A 24195-nucleotide genomic window follows, 5' to 3' on the forward strand; every position below is an offset into this window, starting at 1 on the left:
GATTCTTTATATTTTAGTGTATTAATACAACTGATTCTAATTAAAATGTGATCCCATATTAATTCTCATTTACTGTTTACCTAACTTGGGTTGTAATAAGAATGCGCTCTTTGACATAAAAGTGGTAAATGAACATTGCATTCCCCAAGAACCTATAACCAAATGGTTTTTGGAGAATTTGGGATGGAAGTCTTGTTTTGTAATTTCATCATTAAAGTAAATTTGATTATTAAATACGAAGAATAGTTGTGAACGATTCAGGGGGAATTGAATTGGATGGACACTTTCATCTGTGGATTGTTTGAAGGAGATCAAAAGTGTGACGTTAAAGATGATGTAGAGGCTGTAGATGCCTCTTTGATAAGATCCATGTCTTATGAAATATTGGGACATGAGGAGCCCCAGAAGTACAGGGGACACTGTCACTTGAGTGACAGGGGACATACTCACATGAGTAATAGGGGACACCCTCACATGAGTGACAGGGGACATACTCACATGAGTAATAGGGGACACCATCACTTGAGTGACAGGGGACATACTCACATGAGTAATAGAGGACACCCTCACATGAGTGACAGGGGACATACTCACATGAGTAATAGAGGACACCCTCACATGAGTGACAGGGGACACCCTCACATGAGTGACAGGGGACATACTCACATGAGTAATAGGGGACATACTCACATGAGTGACAGGGGACACCCTCACATGAGTGACAGGGGACATACTCACATGAGTAATAGGGGACATACTCACATGAGTGACAGGGGACACCCTCACATGAGTGACAGGGGACACCCTCACATGAGTGACAGGGGACATACTCACATGAGTAATAGGGGACACCCTCACATGAGTAACAGGGGACACCCTCACATAAGTGACGGGGGAAACCCTCACAGAAGTGACAGGGGACACCCTCACATGAGATACACCTCTAGGTAAAACAGTACTGGACAAAACTCACAGCAACTCCTTAAATGCAATGAATTAGCCAATTAGTCACTTAATTAACAAAGTAATTGTGCATTATAACAGGCTATGAAGAATAATTGGATATACAGTGTGTGTATATATATATATAATAGAAAAACCTTTACATTATACTGTACAGTAAATACTTGTGGAGCAGCAGAGCAGTAGCACTTGAAGGCCGGCTTATACAATGCAGTTGCTTATATGTACAGTATTTCTATTAATGTGGGAAGTCTGGAATATTTTGTGGAATAATTTCTCAAAATACATTTCTTTACGGTATTGTAGTGAGTATTGTTACTGCATTTTCTTAAGCCATATCATATTTCATGCTGCTGGCTTGAATGACAATAGAGTATTACAAAGTATACTGTATTATAATGCTTTAGTATTAGAGCATCATTACGGCACTTTTTAATAACCGATTTCTGCTATTGATACTGTAGCAGATGCGAGTGCATTCTGACTTTAACCCGAGCAGGTATTACACTCATGTAGCCCATGTATAAACCGATCACTTTCATACTGACTCCATTAGATATCTCTTTGATGTTTAGTATTGTTTTCATTGGATAGCTTTTTTATTGAATAAATTTAAATTAAAATATTTTTACGGCTTTGTTGTTATTGCTGTTGTTTGAAAATATATATGTTGAATGCAAGATTATATGTGGTGCAGCTCCACAGCTGTAAGATCCTAATATCTAAGAATTGAATTATCCTCTGCATCCAGTTTATGTCTCGAAATCTTAAATATCTATGCATATATATATATATATATATATATATATATATATATATATATATATATATATATATATATATATATAGATAGATAGATAGATAGATAGATAGATAGATAGATAGATAGATAGATATATGCATGCTTTAATAATTACACCCTTAATAATGGATTTCATTAAAGGCTTTTATTTTGTATACTAAAATGAACAAAAAGATTCTGGGTACCTTAGAAGTGCAGGCAATATTACAGCTGGACTTAATGCATATACAATTAATCCTAAATTACATGCTAAATTACACGTAAAACTATGGTTACTCTCCAAGGTAACCATCATTTTCGTGACTTGCTGTGTTTGCTGCGTGGATGAATCGGTGGTATATATTAAGTTGCAGCGCTGTAAAATAAGGATTGTTTCTCTACTTCCTCTTTCACATCATCCACTGACGATTGTGACTTGCGATAAGTTTGCGAGTGAAGGCAAACGACGCTCATTTGGTTGGGGGCGGCGGGTGGGGGGACACGCCAGTCCAAAAATCTTACTACATTTAGGACCTGGTGGAAACCATCGTTGTAGACCGGCCTCTGCAGTGTGATCGGAGCAGCTGGAGTTCTCGCCGGCTAGGGAGGAGATCAGGGAAAGAAACAGAGGGACGATCCGGGAGCTTGAGCAAGCGAAAAGGGTTAGGCCTGGAACTGGCAAAACGGGTAATTACCACTGTGATCAACTAATTACAAATATTGACCTGTTATTAAAAAAAATCACTCGGCTATGATATCCTTCTGAAACGTAACTCCCCCCCCCAAAAAAAAACCGGAAGGTATTTACTAGTCGAGAAAGCAGCAGCCTTTTTTTTTTTTCCTTTTGCAGATGTGTGGTTCAGGCATTGCGATCTGCACTTGAACTTGATGACCGTTTTGTAGCGACCAGGTTTGTACTGAGTACATGTCGCGGTCAACATCGCTGCGAGGAGAACTATTTAATTATTGAGCCGTCTGCCACATTGAATCTGAAACCGAGCGCTTATATGTAGCCAAAGACATTGTAACGATTTGGATTGTTAATCCTGCAGATGTGACCTTATAAGCCTTGCCTTCAGAAACCTAATGTAACCAAAATGTAACTATATTTCGGTGAATTTGCAATCGATTAACCTGACCTTGGTACCTAGCAGTATAACAAAGATTAATGAATCATGTGTCAGAATTGGGATTTTATGCCGGATGTTATTAAAGATAGTTTATACCTTTTGGTATATAAACTCATAATACATTTCACACCTATATAAGGCCGGATAGATCTTCACCGTATTACTTGCCCACAGTAAATAATCGATCGTCGATGGAATATATAGCATATTTAAACGCTTTAGCAAAAATAATGAATATTTGACACGCAAAGATATACATTTGTATTTGCATTATATATAATACATATTTAATACATAGGCATATAAGATATATAAGTAGAAGAGTATATACCACTTATGCTCCTCACATAAGTACACTACCCATTTCTTGTAATATAATTTAGCATAGGCTTATAAATGTATTACAGCCCTTATTTTGAGCGAAGTGATGAGAATTGAAAATTAATGCACGTTATATATCATAATTAATGCACGCACACTAATTGTTAATTGTTGCCGACTTTTGTGTATTTGACGTAGACGCTTCATATATACAGTATATAATAAAGACAAATAAGCCACCCATTTTTGGTAATATCATATAGCATATATATACTACAGCCCATAGTCTGGATGAAAGCAGTAATTGAAAATGAACGCACTTTGCAAACAAAAGTCAGTAATAATAATGTGTCCTTTGTTTGGAGATCGTTTTATATCTCTATACACATACAGAAATACACCACCCATTTTTTGTAATATTTATTGTTTTACATCACGTATGTATTACCTATTTGGCTAGATGTTTAACTTTTGAGTATTTACCTATATGTGTAATAATTCTAGAATGAGCATATACTCATCTCACTGAAGCGAGGAATTGAAATTGAACGTGCGTTAAATGAATTACTAATTGTTGTTAATGTTTACAGTATTCTTGTAGGCCACATACATAATATCTCTTAAAAATGCCTTGTGCTAACTCCCATTTGCATGTAGCACAAATAAAATTAGAATTTCATTGCACCCATAATGCACTAATCATGACCACAGCTGATTGTGGATGTCAAATGATTCACCTGTTATCCTTTTCTCCTCTTCTGTTGCTGACATTAACACATGAGCATATGAATGTATGAGCTACATTTAAGGGCTTTTAATAAATATGTTTTGTTACAAAGAAAAACTGTTATGGTGGAGTCAGTTGTCACTTAAAATAGTCCTGCATAGTGTTTGTTGTATGGACTTCAGTTAATTGGTGACCCGAAGTGTTTCAGTCAGAAGTTGTAGCTAAATTGTACCACAGAGCCCGTTTTTGAAAGTTGGGTGGTTTGGCGGGCAGGTGGGAGGTGTGGAGGGGGGGTTGGGGGGGGGGGGGGGGGCTAGGGGTCTGAATCTGCCGTCAGCTTTGGGATTTGCAGTCGTCTCATGCTTTTTATATATAATGCTTGAGAAGGAGAAGTCATTTTCTTCTAAATCAATTAATATTTAGTATTTCATACTAAATGTACCTTGGTACGTTCCCCTGAAATACACCCTGAAATAATAATCCAGCATACATGCTTATCAGTTTATTTATTTGAAAAGATCTGTTCTGTAAAACCATCGCATAATGCACCGTAAAGTTTTTAAATTATTACATTTTATAGCTTTAAACTTGGAAATCATTCAAAACCGATCATACTCCGGATTACGGGTTTCATGCCAAATATCGTATCATTTAGGCAATGACTTTTTTTTGTTCTCGTTTACAGGGAAAAGAAAGAAGTGAGAGAGGAACCATTTTTCTTTTATTTTATTCTTGTTTGTAACACACGTCGTCGGCCACGCTGTTTTGGTGATGCCATCCAACGTCACCGCTCCTGTAACCAACACATCCTTAAGGAGTTCAGAGGCAAACAGCGATGCTTCCGGAAAAAGGATGGTAAGGAAGGCCTCCATGTGGAACAGAAAGCATAGAATGTGCTCATGCAATTCAAATCAGTTATTTGAACTTGATCTATGTAGAGGGAATTTGTCCTGATTGAAAACGAGTCATTCCGCTAGAAATCAGTAGATTATTATGATTTACGCTTTTTTTTTGTTTCGTTTTTTGTAGATGGATATCTTATGAAGAACCTTGCGCACTATTTGTACACCAACTACACCAAGTGTACAACAGCAGTTTTAGTCCTGCCACCCTATTGTTTGATTATTTTAAATCCATTCAGGAATTGCTTCTTAATCAAAATGTGATCCTCTGTCAGTCATCCTCTGCAGGAGGTAAAGAAAAAAAAAAGCTTTTAAAAAATACAACTTGATTAATCTATTGTTGATTAATCCGTGTTGTTAGTTTCTATGTTAATATAAGTATTCTGGATGCTAGGAGTATTTGGGTAAATTATCGTGCTTCTGGTTTTTATGTGTGGGAGCTACTGGTTTTTAGAAATGCTATTTAAATAAACATAGTTGCCTCTCCAGACTTTCCAAACAGCTATATTGCTCTCTTTGGTATGTTAGGCCTATTACTCTCCTTCAGAGGAAAACCATATAGAGGTCGTCGCCCTAGGCTTGATCTTAATAGTTGATGTAGTGGGTGGGATCATATCACAGGATGGGCACTTATGTAATACCTTTGAGTACTTAACCTTCTATCCTAAATTGCTGTATTGCATTTCTAACCGAACAGTTACTTTCGCCTTTGGCTGGTGGTCTCATTCAGCTGTGGTGCTTTCCGCTTACCTCTCATACCTACAGGCCAAATACAAACCCTGTCAGTGAAACAGAGGACTAAATTCACTTTGGGGGGGGGGGGGGCGGGGGCACAGGTGATTGATGTGGTTCAGCTCCACTTGTTCGTCACCCTGCCTCAGAGCTGGGCCAGGCTGCCCACCAGCTATTGGCTGCCGGCGGCGAGGGTCATCCCTCTCGTCCAATTGGAGCTCAGGGCTGTAGCACGACGCCAGCTCATTCGCCGCTTGGCTACAAGGCCAAAAGGCAAACGGCACCTGGAATACACTAGCAGCGATGCTATGACATAGCCACGGGGGGCAGCTCTGGCAACATGTTTTGGCAAATTACAGTTTCTTAATCTGCGCAGGAGCAGCGCAGGATCTGCGCAGTCGTTCCGGAGGTGTGAGTGGTATTGCTCTCTATGCAGAAGGTTTATTGCAGGGTGGTGGCCATTGGAGGATAAAAATACCCAGTAGTGCCAGAACGGTGGATATTCTACTGGGAAAACTGTAGCAGTCCTGTTGCCTGGCAACCTGTGTTGGCCTTAAATAACCTGTAGCTGGTGGAAATGCAGAAAAGAGATTAACTCGATGTGAGAGTTCGCGTGAGGTGAGAAGAGGTGGCAGGTGTCCCGATATGCTTCTCCTGTGGGCGATTATTTCGTCAAACCACACACCACTCCTAAATTTTATTATAATTGCACAGAAGATGACATACACCTGTATCATGTATATACTGGACCTGTGCAGTGTATTCAGATATGGGTACCATCTTGTGCCTTTTTACTCTGTTTTCTCTCATTTTATTTCCTCTATTTCGTTCTCATTTACATGAGTTGCCCAGTGATAAAACATTAATAGCAGGTTTAGATAAGTATGGTTTCAGAAAATGTTTTTGGAAAGACAATTAATATACATTTCCTTCAGCGATGAGTCACTTTTAGCCGTTGTGCGGAATAATAAAATATGAACATTTCTAAATTAATAATTATTAGCATATTTCAACGCAGTTTCACACATTCAGGTGGATGTGTGGACTTCCCCATTTTTTCCCGTGAAATATCTGGACGTTTATTTGTTGGAATGACAGGAGGACAGTAATCATATCATCGGTGCCATTTCGAGCCGGGGATAGACTCTATCTATGCCCTTTGAAGAGGAACGGTTACATACCTGTGGGTCTCGGGTGGGCCGTCGCCTTTAATTGAATGATTGGCTTTGTCAGCTTAATCACGGAGCCCTTTGATCGTTAGGCCACTAATGATAAAGGGCTTGTTTATCATTACCTGCATAGTTGAACAAACTGACTAGATCCCAAGGGATTCCGCATGCCTGAAAGGTCATGAATGAGTTTATGAGGAGACTGAGTTTGCCTGGATGTGACGGTTTGGTGGAGATGAAGGGAAGGAATATCATAAAATAATAAAAATGAACCATTTCAGTTGTTTCTTTCATCATCCAAAGCAACATGCATTTCTCAAAGGTACAACAAAAGTTCCCAACCTGGGGATCTGAACCTATAAAGTCCTGGCTAAAAGTCAAAATTCTTTATACGCTAAACTATCTTCTGCTCATCTAGGCCATCCTTGAACTCGTTGGAGCCATAATCCATTGCTCAGCCTCTCAGTCCCGATGACAGCGGTTGCTAAGTGGGATTTTCGCCCTAGCAACAAACCTCTAACTTTAGCAACCTGTCTGTAACTGGAGTAAAGGATCTCTGTAGGCATCAACCGACATCTAGGTTGATCTATGCAACCGGGGCCTCAAGGTCTGTCACCGAGAGTGACGTGAATGGAGATAACTCCGTGATAGGCATTTTATCAGGATCCATTCACCTTTTGTCCTCATTTATGTGTAATTATATAGCAATGTGGCTGCTTGCAGCATAGCTGATAATGGCAAGTGTAACTAACTATGGATCTGTTGAACTCTGAAATCAGTTCTTTGAGGATGATTTTGAAAATGAGTGTTTGCGATGTGCCGTTTGCCTTCGCCGTCCGTGGCTTTGGACAAAAGTGTCTGCCAAATATGCAAATGAAAATGAAAATGGTCGTATGCTGAAGCATCCCATTGTCCTTCGGCTTCTCCTGTACTGACAGGTGTGGTAAGGTTAAGATATTTGTCTGAATTTGTGTTTCTTACATTTTGTCACATCGGCTCACTACTCTTGAGCTCCAGCTACTGGATCTGGTGGCCAAAGCAGAGAAAATACATTTTCAAAATGAATAAGAAAATTTCAGATTTCATCTGGATTAACAAGGTGATGTTATATTCTTTATATATAGGGTGACCAGGTAATGCATGATCCATAATCCCATCAGGGACACTTTGAGGTACTTGAGGTTTTTACAAACTACTTTGGTTAAATTTCCTTTCATGTGCTTTACCTGTTCTTTTCCTTGATTGAGAGACTCTTCCAGCTGTTTCACATTAACATTAGTGACACGTGCATGATCATAGGAGACTGACCAATCAGCACGCAGCAAGAACTCGGCGCTTAAATGTCCTTCCTGACATGGATTATCATATTAACAATGCCTTATTTGGATCTTCCTGAATGTGTTTCCTCCACAACAATAAATTGATACGGACCTGCCAGTGGTTAACTTGAGATGGTGTGGCGATGGTGATTATCATTCAGTAGCATAATTCGATAGGGATTAGCAGATTGAGGCCACACCATTAGATGGATGGGATTGGATGTCTTTGGACTACGCGTTCTTCCAGTCTATCTATCCAGCCATCATCTGTGTTTAGAATAATTTGTAGTATTTTACATTCCAGTATAACAGTATCATAAACCCAATTGATTTTCTGGTGTTTTTCAAAACTGAAATTTGCAGCAAAGAATATTGTTTTCGAAACCTGCTGATATTTAATGTTATTAACCACACCTGGGGCTTTAGAACGTTCTATGAGGTTCCTTAGGCTTATCTGGGAAAAAAAAGCACAATTTCTCATTTCCTAGTTTTACAGATATATAACCTTACAGATATATAACCTTAAGTCATTAAAGGTGTCACACTGACCCGTGAAACAAATTAATGAAACAAGAAAATAGACCAAAAAAAGCAAGAGTTATAGTTAATTAAATATCTATAAGCAAATACAAGTTTGTGTGTTTTGCGTACAGATGCAGGAAATCCACATGATGACTGAAGCTCATCAGTCCTTGAGCTTCCTCTGTCCAAACCACGGATCCAAGTCTTTTCACCGCAGTTTGAACTCCCATGAACACGCGTTCACAGCGCAGCTCCGGCTGCACCAATGGCACAGCGATGGCTCTCTCGTTTGCCGAGTGTCGAGTAGAGCGGAAGGCTCGCTGAGGTTAGACTGTCAGCACTCAGAACTGTCATCTCCAGATGATGAGGAAGTAAAATATGAGCTGCAAGTTCCATCGTATGGGCACCTCGGTGACACCACCGACCACGGGGCTGATTTGGCGCCTGTCACCACCTGTGTAGGATTTCAGGTCTTAAATGTTCTAAATGGGAAAAAAATATTTAATATTTTATTGAGACATATCCAAGTACATGACTGTGTGGTTCCTTTCCACTGCAGTAAAATATATTTTTTTGTGTGTCTTCAAAGGGTGATGTTTTCGTTTGATCTTTCTTATTGTATAATTTCACCTAATATAAGAATATCCTTAAGGCTTGTGTTATATGGGCACGGCATATTTTTGTGCTTGGAACATAATTGAAATAATTACTGCCTGGTTCTTACTTAATAACCCAGGTTTATTGTGGCAAAATGGTGTACCTCTTTGATTTATAACCTGCATTTGCTTTGCATATATCAGTAAGGTCAGTGTAGTTCTCATATTGTCTTTGCTGGGAAGAGATACCAGGCATTTTCTTGCATGTTTTTCGTAGATATAATTGCTATTGACATATGCAAGTAAAATGACCTAAGATGACCTGCGCATTACACGTGGGACAAAATGCAGCATGAATCACGAGTCCAAATAAGGAATAACTTCTTAGAGGTTTGCATTTTAAGGGAGGTCTTTGGGCCACAGCTACCAATATTGAAAGAGGAAATCCATGTAGCTAAAGTTACAAAATTAACGACCGTATGAAGGGGGCGGATGAACGTGCCATAACTTTGGCTGTTTTCATGTTCACAGAAGGGGGACAAGGCAGATGATACTGTCATCCGGGAGGAGAGCTCATCTGATAGCGGCCCGGCGAGGACCGTCGGCCGGCCTGGGAGGAAACGTAAACAACTTTCAGTGAGTGCGATTCCCGGCGTCTTTAAACGTGGAGTGTAATCAACACCCATGGCATGTCTTCTGTTACCTGAGGTCTTAACGACAGTCAAAATAAATTCTGAGCAATGATGGATGTTGTACAATTAGCTTCTGCTGCTGCATGTTAGCCTTTACGTAATTTTTGCTTGTTGCAGTGAGCAGTGTTTGCACTTTGTGGTTAAAAAAATGAGGTGCATTCAGGCAAAATTCGAGACACTTTCTTCCAAGTGCCATAGTGTTTTTCCTGTGGATTTTCTCATAATTGGGAGCATTGGCTATTCGTGAATTATTCCCGGTCTACGGATTTTGAGCAGTGAGGACCGGCTGGTCCTGGCATCCATGCTTCTCGTCAAACCCTTTTGGTGTGCGATGTCGTCCTTGAGTGGCGCGGTCTGGGGGAAGCATGCCCCATGCTGTCGCCTGGCAGAGAAGGAGCCGTAGCGAGCCCTTTGTTGAACTGTCGTCGAGCCACCGCGAGGGTTCTCGGCTGAAACTCTGAACTGCTCTTGGACGGAGAACAAAGGCCCGTTGATAGCTGGCAGGACAGCCGAGTCACATGGGTTCGACGCCTGGGGTCAAACGCAGCCAGAAATGGCGTTGGGATTTGTAAAGACGCTCGCTAACATATGCTAAACCGCTTGTGTTTTGATTATATTTTTCGTGTTTGTAAAAAATAAATTTCGAGGTAAGACTACTGTAGAAATGCTTTCAGTGAAGAAACAGAACTTTCTGAAGAGTTTTTTTTTTTTATTGTGAAGTCTTAATTTGATGTGTTTCTGAGCTCTTGACTACATTTGGAACTGATAATTCTAACTACTGCTGTAGTATCTGATCAAGGTGTGCAAAGTATTTTAGATTTCAAAGTTGGTGGTGTTTGCTGTTTTTACTATTACATGCTGTTACCATTACGTGCTGTTACATTACATGCTGTTACCATTACGTGCTGTTACGTTACATGCTGTTACCATTATGTGCTGTTACGTTACATGATGTTACTGTTACATGATGTTACTGCTACATGGACACTCGACAGCCTTGAACGTTGAATATCGTGTAACACCTTAGCTTCTCTCTTGTTTTCATGTGGTGGTGGTGGTGGGGGGGGGGGCTACAACTAATATAGTGTTTAAAACATTTTAAAAGTATACACACATTTCATAACAGAAATATGAGCGTGGAAACACTCAAATATCTCGTTTGAATCTGTTGAACATCTGTAGGGCAGGTGTCATGTTTCATGTATATATTTCTTACACTTTACCACATTCTAGGTATAACGACAAAGACACACTGAGATCAGCTGGTTTGTTCGCTTTCCAGTTGTCGTCACTGAGAAGAGATTATTATTACACTGCAGATCCAGTGCAATTTACAAGCAGCAAAGAAACTCACTGCTTGGGCTGAATGGGGGGTTTGGCTATTACATTCCCCCGCTGGATGTTTTACATTTTTCTCATTAAATCGGGACTCTATCTAATAATCACGATTGATCTATAGATAAACGATCTTACATTGATCAAAGTGCAAAATAATAACTTTGCTGTGTAGCAGATTTTACGCATTAATATTGTTCTTTTCAGTACTAAAATTAATAATATTCTTTATTTTGTCAAGTAGCTCCCTCATGACGTCGAGACTGATTCCAAGCGTGTTTTTGGGTGTACTCTTTTCTTCTATTTATTGTCATTGCATTTACTAAACATTAAGTACATTATGTAACAGTAAGCAATAAAGAGAACGCAAAATAACGTTAATGTGATTGTTGTTTTATTAAGAACCGTTTTTGTGTTCCTTTTGTTTAATAGATAACCTTTTGATAGCAGAGTCGAACACAGAACAGAGAGAAGTTTCAAATATAGGCCTATAAAATAAATGTAGGTAATATCTTCAACAAAAACAAATAAGCTAACGTATTATAAAAATGATGTGCAACTTTTCAAAAGCTATGTTAACAACTTAATATGGGCCATTTCTGAGTGAATACCAACATGTAAATATCTGTTTAATCTGCAGACCTTCTAAGTGTCATCGCCGGAGGCATGTGTCGCCTTATTTGAACGTAAAAGTGACTTGATAGCAACTCCCACTTTATAAAACCGAAATCTTGCGCTGTCCTGCCCCACATTTAACTTTAATCTCGCATTATTCTCCCTCATTGATGGCTCCTTGTCTATCTAATCTAGTATATGGGCGGAATTCTTTACCGGAGGCAAACGATCAGGACGCCCAGAAGAAGAGCTTGCTCATTGCTCACGTGTTCTCCTGTACTTTAATTTTCAGGTTATTTAGCGGTGAAGTGCATTGCTGAGCGAAGAGCAACGGGAAGATTATGTATCATAAAGCATGTAGTACTTCTGACATGGTTTGTATGAGCATCCACGGGACGTCTTAGCGTGTTTGGCCGTAAATCTATATACCGTCCAGGGCTTGTGACAGAAATTTTAAAAGGTTCCTCATAAACTTTTTAAATAGCTGGCAGCAGTAGAAATTATGATGTCTATCAACCCCACTAAAACTAATATATCTGTAGAGTCTGGATTTCATGCCAAGACTGAAATGGCTTGTACTTGTCATACACGTTATATTAAGCTTTTAGGGGTCTTTCCAGTGTATTTTTCCCCAAAAAAGTTTTTATCGCTATCTACAATTAAAATGTTTACCAGATGTACTTTTAATTTGACTTGATTTACGTGCGAAAGAGAATAAATTTAATTGATTTTTCAAAAGGGAAAAAAACATCTTAGGCTTTAATTTTCAGGGTTTACATTAATTTTTTTTAGAAAGTGCATACATGCATTGTCATTTGTTATTATATGTCTTGTATGTTAGGGTTATAAGTATGCAGGATGGAACCATAGGCGGGTACACCCCTACAATCAGCAGTCTGGCATTTCTGCTTTGTTTACGGAAATCGGTGTTTTCGGTGTTTAATTGCTCCGTTTACTCCTTGGCATGACAAATATGATTTCCCGAGGATATTGTGCAATAATCGCCATTTTATGCGTAGATTTATGGCTTTATATTTCGAATATTATTGCTAAAAACTTGTATTTTTGCTTGCATTCTTCTAAGGTCTGCAGCGTAGCTATTTCCTATGACAGCCACCATTTACTGGACCAGCAGCGCCTTCCATGTTAGGGAAACGACAGGGAGTCCTTTGGCAGACAATGGAGTCTGCATCTTTTGAGCCCTGAATTTAACTTGATTTATAGCTATTAACGATTGAATTAAATGTTATATTTATGTCCTTCAACAGCAGATCGCCATGTTTTAACGAGCGGTGAAAGAAACTAGTCGGCTTTATTTGCATGGACGGTAAATGACACGCAGTCTACCCCCGTAAAGCGTTCGGCCGCCGATGTTCTTCCCTAAAGTGCCCCAGATCTCAAAAGCTGTGCTTTTGATGTTAGTCTAAAAATGCAAAAATCTGTTCGTGATTATGTGCACGGTGACACAGGATCCAGCCAATCAAACACAGTGTCAGTTTCAATCAATCCGACACAGGTTTCTTATGTTCCCAAATATACGATTAAAAATATATATGGAAAGAAACACGCATTCTGCATGCGTGTTATTTCGTTTTTTAAACACTTCCCTCAGTCCATTTACAGACACTACACTTCACCCGGAGACGGTGGTGATAATTATGAATATATATGTTGTGTGATATTGTATATGGTAACAGGGTGTATCATGTACACTATTTACTGCTCATGTATATTGCATTTTGTATAAATAATGCATTGAATAATTTGTCTTCATATTGACCAATAAATCATGCATCATGAATCTTCATTACGAATTGAAGGAGAACAGGATTTCTTTAAACAAATATGAAGGCTGGGAGATTATGAGCAAAATCAGTCGCTTTGTGACATTAATTTCTTGACCACATTTACTTTGGCAGAGACGTAGGATGAAAGTGGACTTCATGCGCTCTGCAATACGTATTATGTATGTGATTACTTATAGTCTAACTATGATTATACCGAGGAGATATTTTCACAGAGCTATTGCAAACAGGTATCGTGTAGAATAAATTAATTTAAGAATGTATATTAATAAATGAAAATAAAAACAGGTCTATCGTGCTCACCCCCTATAAAAACACTGCATGGGCAGTGGAATTAACAGTGTCTGTTTCACAGAGAGGGTAAAAAGCTGATTTTGCGAAATGATCGAACACATGAAATGACGCTGATATTAATGGATGAAAAAGCGTTATGTACAGATCAAACGTATCGTCCACCCTGGAAAATAAGAAATGGTTTATTAAAATCGTGTTATATTTGCATTAACCGCTCCTAGGCAACCGGCTAATGATGTGAATAAAATCATTTTCTAACTTATATTCTGTGTGACACTCTGTCGACACAGAACTTCCACAGTGACCAGTGGACATTTCCTTGTGGTTGCAGTGGTGGCTTATTGGTTAGGGAAGTGTACTTTTGCTCAGAAGGTTGCTGGTTTGAATCCCTACCCAGCAAGGTAACACTCTCATAAACATTAGCTGCCCACTGCTATATCACTTATGGTTTGAATGCAGAGGACACATTTCACTGTGGTGTGTCAACAATGACAATTAATTGCTTCCATTTTAAGCGAGAGGACTAAAGGAAAATGGCCTGCTTTGTTGTCCCGGTTAAGTAATGGGAGCCTCTTTTTTAATGTTGAAAATGGCGAGTCGCCTTCACAGCCCATCCAGGGTAGATCGTGCAAAGTCAGGAATGCTCGCTTGCTGCGTAGGAAAATTATTTTTAACTTAACACGGGGGATTGGATTAAATTTTACCGATTACATTACAGTTGACATTGGGGCTGTGGTATCAGGGATGTATGATATACTGGAGAAGCAGTCCTTGTCCATCTGTCTACCATGACTGTTTATCCAGTGCAGAGTCCTGGTGAGTCTGCGTGGTGCCCGTCCCCAAGAGCATAGGGTACCAGGCAGGGGACACCAGGCGGGGTAGGGGACACCAGGCGGGGTGGGGGACACCCTTACCTTGCTGCAGGGGACATATTCACAGCCTGAATAATCATGGGGAGGACAGGTGTACCCCATACACTGAAATGTACACGCATCTGAATGGGGGGGGTATGAAATCATGTCCACTTGTTTGTTTACTTTTGAAAAATTCTCCAATTTAATAACATTGTTTTTTAAAAAACAAGGATATATATAACCCTCCAAAAGCACTTTTATCCACCTACACATCTAATGGTAGATTCTAGTTATATATCTTTCCATCCATTTTCTCTAACTACAGAGCACACACAGTGTTCACACCTGCTTGTCATTTGGTAACTCCAGTTAACCATGCCATGTTTTTAGACTGGGGGGGGGGGGAAACCAGAGTACCCAGAAGAACCCCCACAATGATGGGGGGGGGGGGACATGCAAACTCCACACTCAGATTCAAACTCAGGTCCCAGAGGTGTGAGGCAGTACTGCTAACCGCTGTACAGCCATGCCGCCCCTTTGTAGTTGGTATGTTTTACATAACCTCTGGTTACCTGACTTAGGCATTCAGGTAGTGGATTAGCACAGGAACCTGGACTGGCTCCCAGATGGAGGACTGGATTGAGACCCGTCTGTTTGAGAAGCTTGAGAGGCAGTGATCACTGTTTCCAATATGAATGTTTTGAAGCTGACCCCTGTGAAAAGGTCATCCTGCCCACGTACTCCAGAGACGGCTCACAATTTGTTGTCTAATCCTGCAGAATAAGCATCAGTAAAAAAAAAAATCTAATTCACAACTTGTGTTTATACCAGGGATATTCAAATCACGGGTCCCCCGAATACTGCTGATTTTCCAGCCTTCTTTTACCTGTGAGCCAGGTGTGAAGCCTCTGACCAATCAGAATCAGTAACTATTAAATGATCTACCTGGGAGAACTGAAAACAAGGCCTGGATTTGAACCGAGGGCCATATTTGAGTGTGTGTGTGTGTTTGTGGGGGGTGTTTAGGCTTTATAATTTCACCCATGTACTGTTTCCTGTAAGGGGCTGCTCAGAAATGTTATTCTCGATATTGTAAGTTCAGCTCGCTGGGCTTCCAAGTTACGTTTCCAAAGTTCAGGTTCAGCTTTCCAACACCTCCTGCATTACTTTTTCGATCCAGCAGCGGTCTGACCGGAGGGGCATAAACGTCGGTGCCAGCTGAGTTATACCCCTGCATTTTTGTGTCAAAATATGTCAAGTCTTTCACCGTATCTAATGTAAGCAAGGCCATGTGGCCATATATCATCCAGCGTTTCAGGTCCTCGACTGTCTATTTCTGAACCACACGATCCGAAACGCATTTTTTGCACCCGCCCTATACTTAGCCAACACACATTTTTGATGCAGCGGTCCGAGGGGGTTATCAGTTATCTCTGGAAGAGTCAGGTAGGCGGTTTCTTTGTTGATTTATTCTACCTGTCCTTCGGTTCCCAGTTTTATATCGGTTACCTCTGTTTACTTTGTCCCTGGTAACCTAGACTTGTTGACTCCTGCGGAAAAAAGTCAGTGAAGCGATATTAATATGTGTGTGTATGTGTGTGTTTTATTTCCCAGAAACCCCACGTTCCGCCATTCATCTCTGTTCCCCGCTCATTAATGAAAAGACGCATCTATAAAATAAATGCACGGCTTGCTTTTAAAGGTTTTCGGTTTATTTATCAGACTACAAATGTCTACATATGGAAATACATGTCGCATGCAAATTCTTCCATTCTATTTTCCGAATAATCTTCTCTTCAGCTGCACAGGACTCTTTACATCATTCTTGTTTTTCATCCCGAAATCACATAATTTCTCACCCATTCTGTTAAGTTAATATTTTGAGTCCGACTGATGTTTACATTTGCACAGTTTCAGCAGGACAAAGACTTTGATTGATGGTGTCTAATCCGCATTGCGTGATACTTCAGGCCTGCTAAGATTCTGCTTGCTTATATGCAATGAAAAGTAAGTCATGAAGAGATTTGTAGACCTAGAGGATTTTTAGTTTATGCCCAACATGTGTTGAATGGAGCACTTATTCACTGATTAGTCAAATTTCTAGCACCAAGACTGTTCACTTAACTTAAACTTAGCTTATCCTGTTTTTTTGACCATACACTGATGTTCGGTTGAGGGTCCGATGACGTCAGAGGTGTTTTGAAATTCTGCCTTCCGTGTTATATTAGCCATTAGTGTTCCCCTGCCAACACCTTACTGAAATGTTGAAGTTGAGTTGTGTGTCTTGTGTTTCTTATCCAGATGGATACCTCCAGTCTCGTGAAGCAGTCTCAGTCTGGCTCAGAGACTCCCACTGGTGCTGACAGGAAGTCTCAGGCGCAGGTCTGCAACGGTGACCTGGACTCCCACACAAGCGGTGCTACATCCAGGAAGCAAATGAGGAAGGCCCCGGAAAACGGAGTCTCCAAGGATCCTCCCTACAAGGCCGAGAACGTTCCAGATCAGGGCAGCTTCAAGAAAAGCCGAGCGGGGTCCTCTCAGGAGAACGGGTATCTCGCCCACCTGGACCAGGAGTCAGATGCAAACGGAGAACAGGTGCCCTCAACGCCGCAGAAGAAGCGAGGGAGGCGGAAACTGGAGCACCCGGAGAAATGTAAGCGCTCACATTTTTTTTCCCTTCCTTTAAACTCAAAGAGGCCGAAACATAGTTAGTAGTAAAAAAAAAAAGTAAAAGCATCATTTGAGGAGCATTAATTATGGGTGATAGTGTATAACCTTCCCTACAAAAACGTAATCTAAATTCACTTGCTCATAATTGAGCAGGTGAATGAGGTTTAGCGAAATAAATATTCCAGGCATATTTATGGGAACCGTTTGAACGGGTTGAGGCCGTCATTTGCTAATGGCGATTTTAGCTTTCTGCTCAGCACATGTCTCAGACCTTACAGCTCACTGGGTGTTTATGATTATATATGTTGTCCAGCTGCCTGAACGGACAGCTTGTTCATAAATAAAAGTAGGCAGATTAAAATTAAATGGATAAATAAAATGCATTATATAAGTATGATTAAAAAATACCTTGCTTTATAAGCACAGTGGGAACAAAGTGCATGAACAAATTATGAACATTAATGGAAGTTTTGATATATTTTTATCCTTCCTCTCAAAAACAGCTCATCATTACAGATATATGATTGAGGCTGTATACATTATATTCCTGGGCTATTACGCACTGCTGATAGTATTTGTTACATAACCTGTTTCAAACGGTGTAATAGGTTATTTTGGAATGTTTCAGTTGCCTAGGTATGTTTATGGTGATTTGCATAGCGTGGTTTATACTCAACTTTTACTCTAAGATTTCTATAGGACTCATTGTAATCAGGAGAGGCCTGTACGGTCATGAACCACGTATTGTAAACAGGAGAGGCCTGTACGGTCATGAACCACGTATTGTAAACAGGAGAGGCCTGTACGGTCATGAACCCTGCATTGTAATCAGGAGAGGCCTGTACGGTCATGAACCACGTATTGTAAACAGGAGAGGCCTGTACGGTCATGAACCCTGCATTGTAATCAGGAGAGGCCTGTACGGTCATGAACCATGCATTGTAATCAGGAGAGGCCTGTACGGGCATGAACCACACATTGTAAACTGGAGAGGCCTTTACGGTCATGAACCATGTATTGTAAACAGGAGAGGTCTGTACGGTCATGAACCGTGCATTGTAATCAGGAGAGGCCTGTACGGTCATGAACCACGTATTGTAATCAGGAGAGGCCTGTACGGTCATGAACCGTGCATTGTAATCGGGAGAGGCCTGTACGGTCATGAACCGTGCATTGTAATCAGGAGAGGCCTGTATGGTCATGAACCGTGCATTGTAATCAGGAGAGGCCTGTATGGTCATGAACCGTGCATTGTAATCAGGAGAGGCCTGTACGGTCATGAACCGCGCATTGTAAACAGGAAAGGCCTGTACGGTCATGGGCCTTCTACTTGTGAGCAGATGTCACATATCTGTGGCATGTATGTCTCTAGGGGCCTGTTTCGGGTAGATGGGGGCCCCCTTCCACTCTGCCGTGAGTCCATTTTTATACTGCAGAGAGGCCTGAATGGCTCACATCCGTCTTATTACTGGTGCAAGTGGGACACTAGGGGGCGTAACGGCTCGGGTGAACGGCAAGAATAATCTCAACAAGGCTTCATTGTTTTTCTTTGTTTTACTCGTGTCAAATAAATCCTCAATCGGCTTGTTTGATACCGATTCGGCTTACAAAGGATCGACGTGGATCCATGCGGGGCTTTGCAGTGATCTGATGAGATTCCTAAAAAACATTAGGAGATTCAGTCGTAGGCTAGAGAGAGGCACGTGCTCAAATGCTGCATGTCCATAGCCTGTGTGAGGAAAGCAGAATAGCAGCAAACTCACAGAAACACATGGAAAGCATAAAGTAAGAGGGGAAAAAAAACAGTCACGTACACGGAGACATGCGCGCGCAACGCTCTCGTGTCCCGCAGCCAAGCCGCCAAGAGATAACCGAACGCTTCATCGATCTCGTAAACGGGGTCTGATAGAAATTGTAATATAATTTGATCTGTTAGAGGCGAGCGTACAGCAGAGCGGATAGAATGACACAGAGTCAGCCGTGGATTTTGGCGAGGGCCCAGTTGGCACTGCGTCTATGGCAGGGCATGAAACCAAACCTTCACACAAACCCAGTGACCTTGGTGGTTGGAAAAAAAAAAAAAAACCTTTACCTCATGAATTGGTTATTTACTTACGTAGCCTCTTTGACTTGGTGGGGGAAGTCACTCAAGGGCAATGTTGGAGAGGTATGTGGGGAGGGGGGCAGTTTTGCTGTTTAAATTACACCCTCAAGGCTGGTCTTGCAGTTTAGGAATCGTGTGCGTTTCTACGAGAGCATTACAGAAGATCCAGCTTTCTCCCCCCTCCATCTTGCCTCTGCTCTGCTCTCCGGGGGAGGGGCGTTCAGCCGGATTGGTTGACGGAGATGGCAATTCCAAGCAGCAGCCTCATTAAAATTCAGCAACCCCCCAGGTTGCAGACGCCTATAGCGGGTTCAGGTTGACGTTGGTGGAGCTGTTTCACGCTGAGAATCCTGTATGAAGAAGGAAGGATCCAGGCGCCACATTTATGGCACAGAAAAGATGTTTAAATGGTTCAGAAGCTCACTCAGGGGACCCTCTGTGGAAATGGAGGTACCAAGCGTACAGTCTGCATGCAGAGAAAATTCTGGAATCCTTTATCTACAACATTTTATAATCATCAAGTATCTTTGACTGCAATACAGTTCATGCGCACACACAAACACACATGGAGTGCTATATCTGAATGTAAGGTCATAGCTAATTACAGATAATATGGTTAATAAAAATATGATGGCTGCCCCCCACCTTTCCCTCATGTCTTGTTAGGCTTTGGAGAGACATGGAAGCTGCTTGTGTAAATTTGGGAAATGGACGTGCTTCAGAAAACACCATCCGCGGATCAGAGTAACAAGAGGCGGCCAGGACAGTTTCGTGGTGCTGAAATGTGTCAGTTAAAATTATGGGGAAAGTACCCTGACAGACAGATCAAATCCCCTTAATTTAGGGATTAGACAGGAGAGAGCCAGTGGATTAGGTCAGAAGGATACCATAAGCACATTTGTTTGCAGAGAGGAGGGCGGTCAGGATAACAAAGGCCTCTTTATTCATCCGGAATCCAATATCAAATGTAAATATTCGGTTTATTGATGAAACCGACAGCAATTCCTCATCAGCACAGTTCATTTAGCATCTATGAGCAAAACGTATTTTGCCTCGTTTCCACCACCCTGGTGCCAGTGCTGGACTTTTTCCCAAATCAGAACTAGTTCCGCATGTTTCCACCACAAAAGAACTGGCCCAGGCCCAGAAAAAATGGCTCCAGCACCAAAAGAATTTGCGACTGTAACATCAGTACAAGTGGAATGGACAATCACATCCAAACCTTCCGCATATCTGGAGAATTCAATCCATAACCTATATTAACCTAATATCACCGGTGCTGGCAGAGAAAGACCTTGCCATCTTATTAGTGGAATAATGTTACATCATTTTTTTAAATTATTTTGCGGAAAGTGAAAGGTCGATTTGCTTGCCAGATTTAATAATAAATCGTAAACATGTCACAGGTCGAAAAATATCGTGGCTTTCGAGTGGCAAAGAGATCCAGAGATGGACAGCAAAGTTCAGTCGTTAGCAGTCTTTGTGTAAGTGTGACCCTTAAAAGGAGAGCAGTAAACCAGCGAGCAAGAATAAACTCACACACAGACGGCGAACCTTTACGGAGACGAAATTGGATAAAGGCCGTAGAGACCACAATGAGTCATACTCTGAAAACTTTTTTTCACTTCAGCAGCTTATAAAAACTTAAAATCCGAAACAAATCAAAATAAATCCAACAAATCGGAATACAGATGAACCTTTACTTTGCTCTCACTTCTGCGTACGTAACATTTCTCTTTCGCTCTTTTTTGAAACCGGTGGAAACGCGCGCAGGTTCCTAAAAGGCACAAGCTAGAACCAGTCCAGCATCGGCACCAGCACTGTGTATGTGAAAATGAGGTATTTGCGGAGCACTGGTCATTATGGGTAATTTTCTATTTACAATCTAAAAGAACATGGACAACAGTCCTTAGAAAGTCTCGGTTTGGCGATCTAGTAAAAAAATCAAGGTTTCTGTACCTTTGTACCTTTCTGTACTTTTATCTTTCTTTATCGAGTACATAAAAAATATTAATAGCCTAAATTAATATATTAGTAGATTAAAGTCATATAAATTCCGTTAGCTCCGTTAATGGGTGCAGTACTGGTTTAATTGGTACGTCTAATCACCCTATATGAACCTGAAATGCTTTGTAAACATGAAACGCCAGCAAATGAAAACCTCTTAATGAAAATCTTGAATTCACCCAGCCTCCTGTGTAGCCCTAAAAGATCAGCAGTAGCTGAGAGGTGTAATCTGAAGGTGATCTAGAGGTCTCTCCATCCTTGAGGTGTCAGGTGCTTGCATTGCATTTATCATGATGTGAAATAAAGATTCTATTAGAAACCCTTTTCCCGAATCTCATTGTCATACGATTGGAAATAGTACTGTATATTTTACACAGTACAGCTCCCACAAATCCATTAACTCATGTATCATTCCTCAAAGTGCCATCCTTTTTTCTCTGTCAGATGTGGAGGAAAACGAGGACTGTGACTCCGAGACGGTGAAGGGCGAGGTGAGGTACCTGTTATGTTTCCCTGTGCTCGTCCCCCTGCCGTCCCGCCATGCAGATCACACAAAGTAAAGGAAATGTGTCTGCCTTCTCTCACGGCCCTTCTGCATTCATCAGGGGGGTCGGGGCAGAGCCCGCGGAGACCAAGGCTGGGAGATCAGCCTCCGCCAAAGGCCGGTCCAGCGCATCACCTTCCAGGCCGGAGACCCTTACTACATCAGCAAGCGGACGAGGGACGAGTGGCTGGCCAGGTGGAAGATGGAGGTAGGTAGCTGGTGCCTGGATTCATGGCTGTGTTTCCCCCTGGGGAGGGACTCTGCTGTCCCATCCCTTAAAAATACATGTATGCTAAATCAGGGCTCTCAGGACATCGACCGTGAGACACACACATTCCAACATGCTTACGCTCCACACCTTCTGTTTCTCACGCGAAACAGTATGGGATAACGCCCACCAAAGTGTCCCGTTACATCGAATTAATGCATGTGGCACAGTTCGTTACTATCCCAGGTTATACAGAGTTAATAGCCACCTACCAGCCAATCAGAAAATAGCATTTGTTGCATGTGATCCCGCTACAGACACGTTATTACATGGATGTGCACGCAGAGTACAGACAGGGTGGAAGAGACAGAGCAAGATCTGATAAATGCGGTAGGCAGGACTCTACAGTGTCACGCATGGACTGTGAGACACACGCCGCACCTTTAACAGATATAATCTCACTCTGAACTTTCGATGAAACTTGAGAGCCCTGCTAAATGCTAAATGGTTGCTAAATGGATTAAGGATGATGCTAAATGGATTGTTTAGAATGAAGGATCTCAATTGTGGGTGAAGAATTTCATTAATCAGTGGATAAGTCAGTTGAATCTGGCAGTGGCTCCTGGGTTAGGGTGTGAGAGTAAATACAGGCGTCTGGAAGTCTTTACTTAGCTTCTATTTCGAGAAAAACAAACCGTTTCTGTTGGGTGTCACATGCTGGTCGGCTGCGTTTTGTCCGATTTGAGGGCAATGTAGATCAGGGGTTATAGGGCTTTGCCTGTGACCAATAGGTTGCTGATTCGAAACCCGTGGCTGGCAAATTGCTTCAGGGACACTGTATGTAGGCTGAGCCTGCACTCGGACCCCAGACTTCATTCTCAGCTGTGTGTGTGCCTACGTGTGTGCCTTAAAGGAGAGCATGATGGGATATCTGAAAATAATCATTCCAGTGTTCCTTTTATTATGGTTCACATAGGAAGAAGGCCGATATGCTGTGTGAGTGCCGTTAAATCTGAATTGAGGTGAACAGTTGCAGAAGTCGTACCTCATTTCGACTCTGGGGCATTTGTGTCTGGGTCATAAAAATGAAAGAGAATGACCGTGAAACACTGAATGTGAAGGTCATCTGGGCAGACTTGCTTATTCACTTGCTAATTCATTGTTCTCTTCACGCCTGTGCCCTATGTTCGAGCTTCCCAACAAAAAATGGGTTCCTCTCCATCCACATTTTGCAAAAATGACCGTCCGTGGCCCCGTAACACCGCTAGCGATGCTGCCGCTAATTAGTTAAATGCTGTTTCAGCGTTTTGCATCCAGCTGACAGCGTTAAGCTACTTATTCCAAATCATTTACGTGAGGTCCTAAATGAGGCAACTGTGGTAGCTGGCCAGACTTTTTGCCTGAACAATTTTCTCCTCCTTTTTTGTGGAATTCACAGTTGAAAGGTTTTTTTACATTTATTTTTCTTTGTTTAGCTAAATTTCTGCTGGCTTTATAGGTATATATGTATTTCCTTTTTAAATTATGACATACATTACATTTTGCAGGCTTATGTTATTTATGTGTAAGCTGGAAATGCAATGGTTCATATTTACTTCTCTAATGCCTGTGGTCATACACAGACAAGCCTTAAAAATAGTATCAATACCGCATTTTCAACTTACCACACAATACTGGTATTACACATTTATGTTAAGTGTTAGGGGCTACACGGCCTGGCAAATTCCTAACAGGCTTTTATGCATTTTGTTAATTAATATTTGTTGATTTTCTGCAAGGTGCACAGTGAGCTATGAAGAGCATGTTGTAAGGCACGTGTCACTACCTTCCCAGAATGCTTCAGTGTTTCTCTGGAGGAATTAACTTGCTCAAAGTATTACATTAAAAGATACAGCTTTGATATAA

At 41.2% G+C, this 24195-nt stretch overlaps 1 protein-coding gene across 3 annotated transcripts in view; it reads left to right on the forward strand.

The window, feature by feature from the left end:
- The first annotated feature begins 2253 nt into the window (after positions 1-2253).
- Positions 2254-24195, forward strand: part of LOC125707577 (DNA (cytosine-5)-methyltransferase 3A) — a 43882-nt gene continuing 21940 nt past the window's right edge. Inside the window, exons 1-8 of one of the 3 annotated variants that reach the window (XM_048974813.1) lie at positions 2255-2431; positions 2595-2654; positions 4608-4777; positions 4952-5115; positions 9694-9798; positions 17059-17410; positions 21983-22029; positions 22144-22290. In XM_048974813.1, coding sequence (XP_048830770.1) covers positions 17059-17410; positions 21983-22029; positions 22144-22290 — 546 coding nt within the window. In that variant the 5' untranslated portion in view covers positions 2255-2431; positions 2595-2654; positions 4608-4777; positions 4952-5115; positions 9694-9798. Of the gene's footprint in view, positions 2432-2594; positions 2655-4607; positions 4778-4951; positions 5116-9693; positions 9799-17058; positions 17411-21982; positions 22030-22143; positions 22291-24195 lie in introns of all 3 variants that reach the window. The other 2 variants (XM_048974812.1, XM_048974811.1) reach the window with 2 other exon arrangements.

Source organism: Brienomyrus brachyistius, chromosome 14 (genome assembly GCF_023856365.1).
Source record: "Brienomyrus brachyistius isolate T26 chromosome 14, BBRACH_0.4, whole genome shotgun sequence".
Taxonomy (NCBI): domain Eukaryota; kingdom Metazoa; phylum Chordata; class Actinopteri; order Osteoglossiformes; family Mormyridae; genus Brienomyrus; species Brienomyrus brachyistius.